Source organism: Hyperolius riggenbachi, chromosome 5 (assembly GCF_040937935.1).
Source record: "Hyperolius riggenbachi isolate aHypRig1 chromosome 5, aHypRig1.pri, whole genome shotgun sequence".
Lineage (NCBI taxonomy): Eukaryota > Metazoa > Chordata > Amphibia > Anura > Hyperoliidae > Hyperolius > Hyperolius riggenbachi.
This window is the reverse complement of record NC_090650.1, coordinates 447407681-447419950: the sequence shown is the minus strand read 5'-3', so window position 1 is coordinate 447419950 and position 12270 is coordinate 447407681. Positions and strand designations below refer to the sequence as shown.

The 12270-nt window shown below is 46.3% G+C and overlaps 1 protein-coding gene across 7 annotated transcripts in view; it reads left to right on the top strand.

Moving 5' to 3' along the window:
• Positions 1-12270, top strand: part of LOC137519277 (DNA topoisomerase I, mitochondrial-like) — a 194147-nt gene that overhangs the window by 70008 nt on the left and 111869 nt on the right. For all 7 annotated transcript variants that reach the window (XM_068238193.1, XM_068238191.1, XM_068238188.1 and 4 more), the window contains exons 4-5: positions 2018-2075; positions 3636-6775. In XM_068238193.1, the coding sequence (XP_068094294.1) occupies positions 2018-2075; positions 3636-6775 (3198 nt within the window). The remainder of the gene's footprint in view (positions 1-2017; positions 2076-3635; positions 6776-12270) is intronic.

Here is a 12270-nt window from a genome sequence, read left to right as displayed (position 1 = left end):
GATAAATGATAGTTAGCGGTGTGAGGCTGGATGCGGCTGTCGGTCACACACTGCTCCAGCAGACTGGATAAATGATAGTTAGCGGTGTGAGGCTGGATGCGGCTGTCGGTCTCACGCTGCTCCAGCACACTGGATAAATGATAGTTAGCGGTGTGAGGCTGATTGCGGCTGTCGGTCACACGCTGCTCCAGCACACTGGATAAATGATAGTTAGCGGTGTGAGGCTGGATGCGGCTGTCGGTCTCACGCTGCTCCAGCACACTGGATAAATGATAGTTAGCGGTGTGAGGCTGGATGCGGCTGTCGGTCACACGCTGCTCCAGCAGACTGGATAAATGATAGTTAGCGGTGTGAGGCTGGATGCGGCTGTCGGTCTCACGCTGCTCCAGCACACTGGATAAATGATAGTTAGCGGTGTGAGGCTGATTGTGGCTGTCGGTCTCACGCTGCTCCAGCAGACTGGATAAATGATAGTTAGCGGTGTGAGGCTGATTGCGGCTGTCGGTCACACGCTGCTCCAGCACACTGGATAAATGATAGTTAGCGGTGTGAGGCTGGATGCGGCTGTCGGTCACACGCTGCTCCAGCAGACTGGATAAATGATAGTTAGCGGTGTGAGGCTGGATGCGGCTGTCGGTCTCACGCTGCTCCAGCACACTGGATAAATGATAGTTAGCGGTGTGAGGCTGGATGCGGCTGTCGGTCACACGCTGCTCCAGCAGACTGGATAAATGATAGTTAGCGGTGTGAGGCTGGATGCGGCTGTCGGTCTCACGCTGCTCCAGCACACTGGATAAATGATAGTTAGCGGTGTGAGGCTGATTGCGGCTGTCGGTCACACGCTGCTCCAGCACACTGGATAAATGATAGTTAGCGGTGTGAGGCTGGATGCGGCTGTCGGTCTCACGCTGCTCCAGCACACTGGATAAATGATAGTTAGCGGTGTGAGGCTGGATGCGGCTGTCGGTCACACGCTGCTCCAGCAGACTGGATAAATGATAGTTAGCGGTGTGAGGCTGGATGCGGCTGTTGGTCTCACGCTGCTCCAGCAGACTGGATAAATGATAGTTAGCGGTGTGAGGCTGGATGCGGCTGTCGGTCTCACGCTGCTCCAGCACACTGGATAAATAATAGTTAGCGGTGTGAGGCTGGATGCGGCTGTCGGTCTCACGCTGCTCCAGCACACTGGATAAATGATAGTTAGCGGTGTGAGGCTGGATGCGGCTGTCGGTCACACGCTGCTCCAGCACACTGGATAAATGATAGTTAGCGGTGTGAGGCTGGATGCGGCTGTCGGTCTCACGCTGCTCCAGCACACTGGATAAATGATAGTTAGCGGTGTGAGGCTGGATGCGGCTGTCGGTCACACACTGCTCCAGCACACTGGATAAATGATAGTTAGCGGTGTGAGGCTGGATGCGGCTGTTGGTCACACACTGCTCCAGCACACTGGATAAATGATAGTTAGCGGTGTGAGGCTGGATGCGGCTGTCGGTCACACGCTGCTCCAGCAGACTGGATAAATGATAGTTAGCGGTGTGAGGCTGGATGCGGCTGTCGGTCTCACGCTGCTCCAGCACACTGGATAAATGATAGTTAGCGGTGTGAGGCTGGATGCGGCTGTCGGTCACACGCTGCTCCAGCACACTGGATAAATGATAGTTAGCGGTGTGAGGCTGGATGCGGCTGTCGGTCTCACGCTGCTCCAGCACACTGGATAAATGATAGTTAGCGGTGTGAGGCTGGATGCGGCTGTCGGTCACACACTGCTCCAGCACACTGGATAAATGATAGTTAGCGGTGTGAGGCTGGATGCGGCTGTCGGTCACACACTGCTCCAGCACACTGGATAAATGATAGTTAGCGGTGTGAGGCTGGATGCGGCTGTCGGTCTCACGCTGCTCCAGCACACTGGATAAATGACAGATTACAGACGTGATCGCAGTAGAGTAGTGTCAGGACGTTGCTCTGTATATTGGCGTGTTTGCTGCTGATGCTTCTTGTTTATTGTCTACAGGCTGATGTCAGCGAGTCCAGCTAATGGCGTCCGTGAAGAGAAGACAGCTGAGCAGGAGGTATTCTATGTAATTATAATGTTTTGTTATTGTATCACTACGCAGGTGGCAATGTACCTGTGCTGCCCTCCATGCCACAGAGCGGGACAGCGCTACACTGTGGACAAGGTGCAAGCAGCAGTGCCATCCCAGAATGCACTTCTGTGCATCACACTAGTGCTAAAAAAAAAGGTTAGGTACTCTCTGAAGTGTCGAGTGGGACCCTTTTCTAGTTCACGACCTTACTGTTCTCTGTGTATGAGCACGTCTCTACTGCACCTACGCAGTATGGCTGCACTCATACACGGAGGGGACTGTGGCCAGGAGAGTATTGAGAGGGACCCCACTCAGCAGCAGTGGCCTCCTGGATAGATCACCCTCTGGCCCATCCAATGGCTTCCCCCTTGCTAGGTAATTACCCAGCTTCCAATCAATTTGAAGAAAAAAGCGGGGCACCACTCCTTTAAAAGTCCCTTTATTCCGGTGGGGGAGACAGCAGGTACATGCAGTGGGGGTATCAAGTGCCTTTTCAGGGTTTACAGCCTCTGGTTCTTGCATTTGTGCACAGTCCATAAACCTCAATTGGTATAAAAACAGAAAAAGACAACAGTACCTGGCAGCAAATGTAGCAGGGCAGACACACCAGGGCTGGGACCAAGATGCAGAGTGTGCTCATCCAAGAAACTTTGCCATCCAATCAATTTGAAGAAAAAAGCTGTTTTTATACCAATTGATGTTTATGGACTGTGCACAAATGCAAGAACCAGAGGCTGTAAACCCTGAAAAGGCACTTGATACCCCCACTGCATGTACCTGCTGTCTCCCCCACCGGAATAAAGGGACTTTTAAAGGAGTGGTGCCCCGCTTTTTTCTTCAAATTGATTGGATGGCAAAGTTTCTTGGATGAGCACACTCTGCATCTTGGTCCCAGCCCTAGTGTGTCTGCCCTGCTACATTTGGTGCCAGGTACTGTTGTCTTTTTCTGTTTTTAATTACCCAGCTTCTTTTGTTTATGATGTTACAGGTTCCCTTTTAATCCCTTTAGGGTCTGTACACCATCTTTATGTAAATGATTGACAACTGATCGGGTTCCAGGGGGAATAATCTGGAACAGAGATGTGATCAGGCAAGAGGTCCTGATCTCCTGGACAGAGATGTGATCAGGCAAGAGGTCCTGATCTCCTGGACAGAGATGTGATCAGGCAAGAGGTCCTGATCTCCTGGTGAGAGCGGTGGAGAAGCAGTTTCATGGTGCACAAGTCACTGCAAAGCCATTTACCAGAGGTTGATCTACAGATACTGCCTTCATCGGTAAACCTGTGTCGGATTATTCTATGGCCACCTTTATTCATCTTGTCCAAGGCGTCCTCTTTTGGTTGCATCAGTAGTCCAGATGAGCTTAATTGAGTGTTAGGCTTCTCTTGTTTAGACTTAGTCTTTCCCTTGTGCAGACTTTTATTTCCTTCCTCTTGGAAATTTGAATCCTCCTTCTGCTAAATCAAAATTCGGTATTACTTGCCTTAAAACTCATTAAGCACTGAACGCTGTTAATTACAGTTTCTCTTTTCTTTTATTTTGCAGTCTTCATCCATTAAGATTTCTGGAAACCAGTGTGATGATTTGCTGTCCATAGATAAGGACAGATCTTTGGAGAAACACAAAGCGGATGGAAACCTAACATCAGAAATCTCTGACATCTCCATACCCGAGAAAGATGAAAGCAATGCTGTGGAAGTTAGTAGAGAAAAATCCAAACATATTGTTACAAAGGAGGATTCTTCAAACTCAAGAGAGAGAGAAAATCAAGAAAACACGGATAAGACTGAAGAGCTTGTTGGGGAAACCAAGAGAGTTTCTAGTGAAAAACGAGAACAGAAGGACAAGACAGAGAAAGACAGAAGCAAGGTTCAAGAACACACAAAAGACTTAAATGAGAAGCACTCTAGAAAAGATAAAATAAAGCTGCCAGAAAGTGCAGACTTATCTCGTAAGGACAAGAAGGTCACAGACAAAGACAAGAGATTGACATTGAACCTAGACATAGACGGCAAAAGCACCTCCAGAAATCATAAAGATACTTCAGAAAAAAGCCACAATGCAACAGAATGTAAACAGTTGTCTCTAAACAGCAAGGAAGCCTCAGAAGATACCAAAAGACTGGAAAGGGAGGAGGACAGAGACAGCAAGGTCACTTCCAGGAAACATAAACCAACATCAGAAAAATGCTACACGGAGCCTGAAACTGGAGATTTATCTTTACAAGGTGAGACCTTCGAGAAGCAGAGAAGCCAGAATAGAGACCTGGGCAGAGAGGAGTTGAGCACCTCCAAGAACCAGACTACAGAGAGAACTCCCAAACGGACAGAAAATAAGGACATTATGTTAACAGTGGAGGACAGAACGATGTCCAGGAATCGGGACAAAAACGAGAAAATTACCTCCAGGAAACATAAACACACATCCGAAAAAAGCCATAAAGATCCCGAAAGTAAAGTCCTTCCTCTAAAAGACGAGGAGGATAGAAGATTGAATGAAGACAAGAAAGAGAAGAGTTCCTCTAGGAAACATAAACATGCTATAGAGAAAGCCCACAATGAGCTAGAAAGTGAAAACTTGACTGTAAAGGACAAAGAGGATGCAGCGAATGACCAAACATTGGCCAAGGACCAAGATAAAGACCAGAAGAGTACATCTAGAAAACATAAACACGAATCCCGAAAAGGCCATAAAGATCCGGACAATAAAGACCACCGCCTAAAAGATAAGGGGGCCTCAGAAGACCAGAAAAAGTTGAATGTAGACAAGGAAGAGAAGAGTGCCTCCGGTAAACATAAACATGCTACAGAAAACCCCCACAATGAATTAGAAGAGGAAAGTGTGTCTATAAAGTACAAAGAGAATGCAGTGAATGACCAAACATTGGCTAAGGCCCAGAAGGAAGACGAGAAGATTACCTCCAGGAAACAAAAGCATTCAGCAGAAAAAACCCACAGAGGTCCAGAAAGTAGAGATTCCTCTCAAAAGAATGCAAAGGCCGTAGCGGAGGACAAAAAAATACATGGAGACAATGAGAAAGATGCAAACCATCATGCTAGGAAACAAAAACACACATCAGAAAAGAACCACAAAGAGACAAAAAGTGAAGATTTATTCCAGAAGGACAAGGGTGCTATAGAGGAGAAGAAAAGATCACACAGAGGCCACGACAGAGAGCTGAACAAACAGAAACCTGAAACCCAAAATAGCTTGGAAGAGCCAGAAAGTGAAGAGGTCTCGGCAAAGGATAAGGAAGCCAATGATAAGGCCAGCAGGAACTCATACAGAGACCAGGATGGGGAAGAGACGTGCACAGCTAAGAGGCAACAACAAGCGGATGTGAACAGCGACAAAAAGCCAGAAAGTGAAGACTTGCTTTTAATGGACAAGGAAGCCAAAGAGGAGGACAACAAATCTGTTAAAAACGTTTGCGAAGATGTGGAGCGTTCCTCCAGTAAACAAATACACATAACAGATAAAAGCCCTAAGGGTCCACTGAGCGATGACTTTTCCCCGATGGACAGTGTGGCCACGGAAGAGGACAAAAGCTCACATACGGATCAGGAAAGAGAAGAGAGGACCACCCCCAGCAAACAAAATGACGCTACAGAAGAAAACTGTGATCCTGAAAGTGAAACATTTTTCGTAAGTGGCAAGGATGTCACAGAAGTGGACAAATCACATGGACATCAAGGCAAAGATGAGGAGAGCATCTCTGAGAAGCAAAACCAGACAATAGAAGAAAAGCACTATGATCTTGGAAGTGAAACTTCTTTTTCTGAAAGTGGCAAGGCTGTTATTGAGGTGGACAAATCATGTGGACATCAGGGCAAAGAGGAGGAAAGTATCTCTGAGAAGCAAGACCAGACAACAGAAGAAAACTACAAACATCCAGAAAGTGGAAGTTTGACTTCTAAGAGCAAGGAGGCTACAGAGGAGGAAGGAAGGTCACCTAGAGACCAGGAGAAAAAGGTAGAGAGCTCCAAAGGAAAGCATAAATCCACCACAGAAAAAAGACCAAAAGAACCACAAACCAAAGACCGGCCTCACAAGGGCAAGGAGGTCACAGCTAAAGACAGAACATCATCTAAAGACCAAGGCAAGAGCAGGAGCAGCTCTCGGAAACAAAAAGATACTTTAGAAGAAAAACACAGTGGCCCATCCAAGAGTAAGGAGAAAAGGGGTAATGAGAAGCATAGGAATCACATAGACACTCAGGGGGAAATCCCAATTAAGGAAGAAAAGTCAGACATACTCATTAAAGAGCTCAAACTTGATGTAAAAGGGCTTTGTGGGAAGAGGACACTAGTAGACTTGGACCTATTTCAAGAGCCGCAGGTCAAAGAGAAGAAGCCTAAGACCAAAGACCACTCTAAAGCACAATCTAAACAGAAGGATCATGTCAAAGGTTCAGAGGGAAAGAAGAAAAGTGAGAAAACAACAAAGCACATCAAGAGGGAGAGAGAGAATGACGACGCCAAAGAGTATGGACATCAGAAAAAGCCCAAACTTGAGCTGGACAGCGAGGAGATGTCAATGGAGATCAAAGAAGAGAAGAAGGAAGACGCTAAAAAAAGTAAAGCTAGTTCCTCCCAAAAGAAGAAGAAAGATAAAGAAGAAGCGGGTAAAGCTAAGAAAAGCAAGGAGGAGAAGAAGAAGGAAGAGGAGGCAAGCAAGTGGAAGTGGTGAGTGTCTGAGTGAGAGGTTTGTGTCGTCAGAGGGAGGAAGTAGCTCTTCAGGCATCGTAGACAGTACTGTGTTTGGTTTTCCACCGCAACACAGGTCCAGAGTCCTTAACATGGGCATTGGATTGGTTTGCCTCAGCTGACTCCAGCTCTCCAGGCATCGTTGTACACAGTGCTGTGTTGGTTGTCCCCCACACCCCAGGTCCAGAGTCCTTAACATGGGCATTGGATTGGTTTGCCTCAGCTGACTCCAGCTCTCCAGGCATCGTTGTACACAGTGCTGTGTTGGTTGTCCCCCACACCCCAGGTCCAGAGTCCTTAACATGGGCATTGGATTGGTTTGCCTCAGCTGACTCCAGCTCTCCAGGCATCGTTGTACACAGTACTGTGTTTGGTTTTCCACCACAACACAGGTCCAGAGTCCTTAACATGGGCATTGGATTGGTTTGCCTCAGCTGACTCCAGCTCTCCAGGCATCATTGTACACAGTGCTGTGTTGGTTGTCCCCCACACCCCAGGTCCAGAGTCCTTAACATGGGCATTGGATTGGTTTGCCTCAGCTGACTCCAGCTCTCCAGGCATCATTGTACACAGTGCTGTGTTGGTTGTCCCCCACACCCCAGGTCCAGAGTCCTTAACATGGGCATTGGATTGGTTTGCCTCAGCTGACTCCAGCTCTCCAGGCATCGTTGTACACAGTGCTGTGTTGGTTGTCCCCCACAACCCGGGTCCAGAGTCCTCCGATTGGGCATTGAATTGGTTCAACCGGCTTCAGCTCTTCATTTATGTGCCAAGTCTGTGGAGGGAGGATATTTGTTAATGTTGGATGTTGTGGGGGTAATTAGATAAGGAAGGGGGATATTGTAGTGTGTGTGTGGTGGAGGGGGGTCATGGTGTACATTGGGGAGTAGTTATGTGCCAAGTCTGTGGAGGGAGAATATTTGTTAAAGGGGAACTTCAGCCTAAACAAACATACTGTCCTGAAGTTACATTAGTTAATATAATATAATCTCTTACCCACCCTGTTTTAAAAGAACAGGCACATGTTTGTGATTTCATGAAGGCAGCCATCTTTTTGGTTGAAAGGAGGTGACAGGGAGCATGAGACACAGTTCCAACTGCCCTGTGTCCTGATCACTCCTCCCAGCTGCGTGCACTAGGCTTCCAATCAAAATTAAAAAACAAACAAATTTGCGCCTAAACAGCAGAAGGAAAACATCAGAAATCCCATCATGCTTTGCACAGCATCAGGGGGAAAATGGCCAGGCAGATTGCTTCTTTGTAGCTAAAAATGAGGCTTGAGTAAGAAAAACAAAATTCTGATGCTGTGAATCTGTTAAAGAAACACCGTGACCAAGCCTTTTTAGTGCTGCTGAGTAGATTTTTAGTCTGGAGGTCCAACTTTAATGTTGTATGTGGTGGGGGTAATTAGATAAGGAAGAGCGATAACGTAGAGAGTGAGTGAGCGTGTGTATGTGTGGTGTTACAGGGAGATTATGGAGGGAGTCATGTTGTACACTGGGGAGTGGTTATGGAGGGGAGTCATGGTGTACATTAAGGAGTGGTTATGGAGGGAGAGTCATGGTGTACATTGGGGAGTGGTTATGGAGGGGAGTCATGGTGTACATTGGGGAGTGGTTATGGAGGGGAGTCATGGTGTACATTGGGGAGTGGTTATGGAGGGGAGTCATGGTGTACATTGGGGAGTGGTTATGGAGGGGAGTCATGGTGTACATTGGGGAGTGGTTATGGAGGGTAGTCATGGTGTACATTGAGGAGTGGTTATAGAGGGGAGTCATGGTGTACATTGGGGAGGGGTTATGGAGAGGAGTCATGGTGCACATTGGGGAGGGGTTAGGGAGAGGTGTCATGGTGCACATTGGGGAGTGGTTATGGAAGGTAGTCATGGTGTACATTGGGGAGTGGTTATGGAGAGGAGTCATGGTGTACATTGGGGAGTGGTTATGGAGGGGAGTCATGGTGTACATTGGGGAGTGGTTATGGAGGGTAGTCATGGTGTACATTGGGGAGTGGTTATGGAGAGGAGTCATGATGTACATTGGGGAGTGGTTATGGAGAGGAGTCATGGTGTACATTGGGGAGTGGTTATGGAAAGGAGTCATGGTGTACATTGGGAGATGGTTATGGAGAGGAGTCATGGTGTACATTGGGGAGTGGTTATGGAGAGGAGTCATTGTGTACATTGGGGAGGGGTTATGGAGAGGAGTCATGGTGTACATTGGGGAGGGGTTATGGAGAGGAGTCATGGTGCACATTGGGGAGGGGTTAGGGAGAGGAGTCATGGTGTACATTGGGGAGGGGTTAGGGAGAGGAGTCATGGTGTACATTGGGGAGGGGTTAGGGAGAGGAGTCATGGTGTACATTGGGGAGTGGTATGGAGAGGAGTCATGGTGTACATTGGGGAGTGGTATGGAGAGGAGTCATGGTGTACATTGGGGAGTGGTTATGGAGAGGAGTCATGGTGTACATTGGGGAGTGGTTATGGAGAGGAGTCATGGTGTACATTGGGGGATGGTTATGGAGAGGAGTCATGGTGTACATTGGGGAGAGGTTTTGACTAGGTTAATTAGTCTATTGGAGTTGAGGGAACCTGTTATGGCTAAGTGGAGGGGTTGGAATGATAAGTCTGTATTCAGGTTCCCTTATGGTGCATACACACATCAGACCATAGTCTTTGGAAAATGAAAGAATACAGACCAATTTTATCCCCTTCCATGTAGTATGAGAGCCATACGCTACACAGTCTATTCTATGGAGCTGAACTCCCCATCAGACAGAAATATTTGCAAGATGCTGTACACATTCAACAAATCAGTATCTGCAAAAGATCTGTTCCTGCAAAAGATCTGTTCCTGCAAAAGATCCGTTCCTGCAAAAGATCCGTTCCTGCAAATTGCATTCATAGTCTGAGATCTGCAGATCATCATACACACCTTGTTTAACAGACATTCATCTGCAGAAAGTTCATTATTTTCTGTAATGTACTGATAAACATTAGACTTTCATATATGTTTTGGATTCATTACACACAACTGAAGTAGTTCAAGCCTTTTATTGTTTTAATATTGATGATTTTGGCATACAGCTCATGAAAACCCAAATTTCCTATCTCAAAAATTAGCGTATCATGAAAAGGTTCTCTAAACGAGCTATTAACCTAATCATCTGAATCAACTAATTAACTCTAAACACCTGCAAAAGATTCCTGAGGCTTTTAAAAACTCCCAGCCTGGTTTATTACTCAAAACCGCAATCCTGGGTAAGGCCCAGTGCACACCAAAACCGCTAGCAGATCCGCAATATGCTAGCGGTTTTGGGAGCGGATTTCAGAGCGATTCTAGGCATGTATAGAGAGGTTTTCTAAACATACCTAGCGGTTTTGGGTGCGTTTTTGTGTAGCAGATTACACATATTGTTACAGTAAAAGCTGTTACTGAACAGCTTCTGTAACAAAAACGCCTGGCAAACCGCTCTGAAGTAGCGTTTTTCAGAGCGGTTTGCGGTTTTCCTATACTTTACATTGAGGACGAAACGCTTCCGAAAACCCGAAACGTGCAGCAGGAGGTGCGTTTGCGGCTTGTCAAAAACCTCAAACCGCTGCTGTGCACCATCCTATTGCAATACATTAGCCAAGCGTTTTTACAGGAGGATGCGGCCGGCGGATCGCTCCAAAAACCGCTCGGTGTGCACTAGGCCTAAGACTGCCAACCTGACTGCTGTCCAGAAGGCCATCATTGACACCCTCAAGCAAGAGGGTAAGACACAGACATTTCAGAACGAATAGGCTGTTCCCAGAGTGCTGTATCAAGGCACCTCAGTGGGAAGTCTGTGGGAAGGAAAAAGTGTGGCAGAAAACGCTGCACAACGAGAAGAGGTGACCGGACCCTGAGGAAGATTGTGGAGAAGGACCGATTCCAGACCTTGGGGGAGCTGCGGAAGCAGTGGACTGAGTCTGGAGTAGAAACATCCAGAGCCACCGTGTACAGGCGTGTTCAGGAAATGGGCTACAGGTGCCGCATTCCCCAGGTCAAGCCACTTTTGAACCAGAAACAGCGTCAGAAGCGCCTGACCTGGGCTACAGAGAAGCAGCACTGGACTGTTGCTCAGTAGTACAAAGTACTTTTTTCGGATGAAAGCAACTTTTACATGTCATTCAGAAATCAAGGTGCCAGAGTCTGGAGGAAGACTGGGGAGAGGGAAATGCCAAAATGCCTGAAGTCCAGTGTCAAGTACCCACAGTCAGTGATGGTCTGGGGTGCCATGTCAGCTGCTGGTGTTGGTCCACTGTGTTTTATCAAGGGCAGGGTCAATGCAGCTAGCTATCAGGAGATTTTGGAGCACTTCATGCTTCCATCTGCTGAAAAGCTTTATGGAGATGAAGATTTCATTTTTCAGCACGACCTGGCACCTGCTCACAGTGCCAAAACCACTGGTAAATGGTTTACTGACCATGGTATTACTGTGCTCAATTGGCCTGCCAACTCTCCTGACCTGAACCCCATAGAGAATCTGTGGGATATTGTGAAGGGAAAGTTGAGAGACGCAAGACCCAACACTCAGGATGAGCTTATGGCCGCTATCGAAGCATCCTGGGCCTCCATAACACCTGAGCAGTGCCACAGGCTGATTGCCTCCATGCCACGCCGCATTGAAGCAGTCATTTCTGCAAAAGGATTCCCAACCAAGTACTGAGTGCATAACTGAACATCATTATTTGAAGGTTGACTTTTTTGTTTTAAAAACACTTTTCTTTTATTGGTCGGATGAAATATGCTAATTTTTTGAGATAGGAAATTTGGGTTTTCATGAGCTGTATGCCAAAATCATCAATATTAAAACAATAAAAGGCTTGAACTACTTCAGTTGTGTGTAATGAATGTAAAATATACGAAAGTCTAATGTTTATCAGTACATTACAGAAAATAATGAACTTTATCACAATATGCTAATTTATATATATATATATATATATATATATATATATATATATATATATATATATATATATATATATATATATATATATATATATATATATATATATATATATATATATATATATATATATATATATATATACAGTGGCTGGATAGTGTAATGGTGAAGGGCTCTGCCTCTGACACAGGAGACCTGGGTTCGAATCTCGGCTCTGCTTGTTCAGTAAGCCAGCACCTATTTCAGTAAGGAGTTTCTTGGGCAAGTCTCCCTAACACTGCTACTGCCTACTGAGTGCGCTCTAGTGGCTGCCTCACAAGCGCTTTGAGTCTGACAGGAGAGAGGCGCTATACAAATACTGCCTATATATATATATATTATTGATTTATAAAGCGCCAACATATTCCGTGGCGCTGTACAAAGTAAGAAACAAACATGGGGTACATAATACAGACAATGGTGTACACTAATATACAAGATACATAATTAGTGACAAAATGCAAAAAAATGATACAGCATACAGAATTGGGAATGGGGGG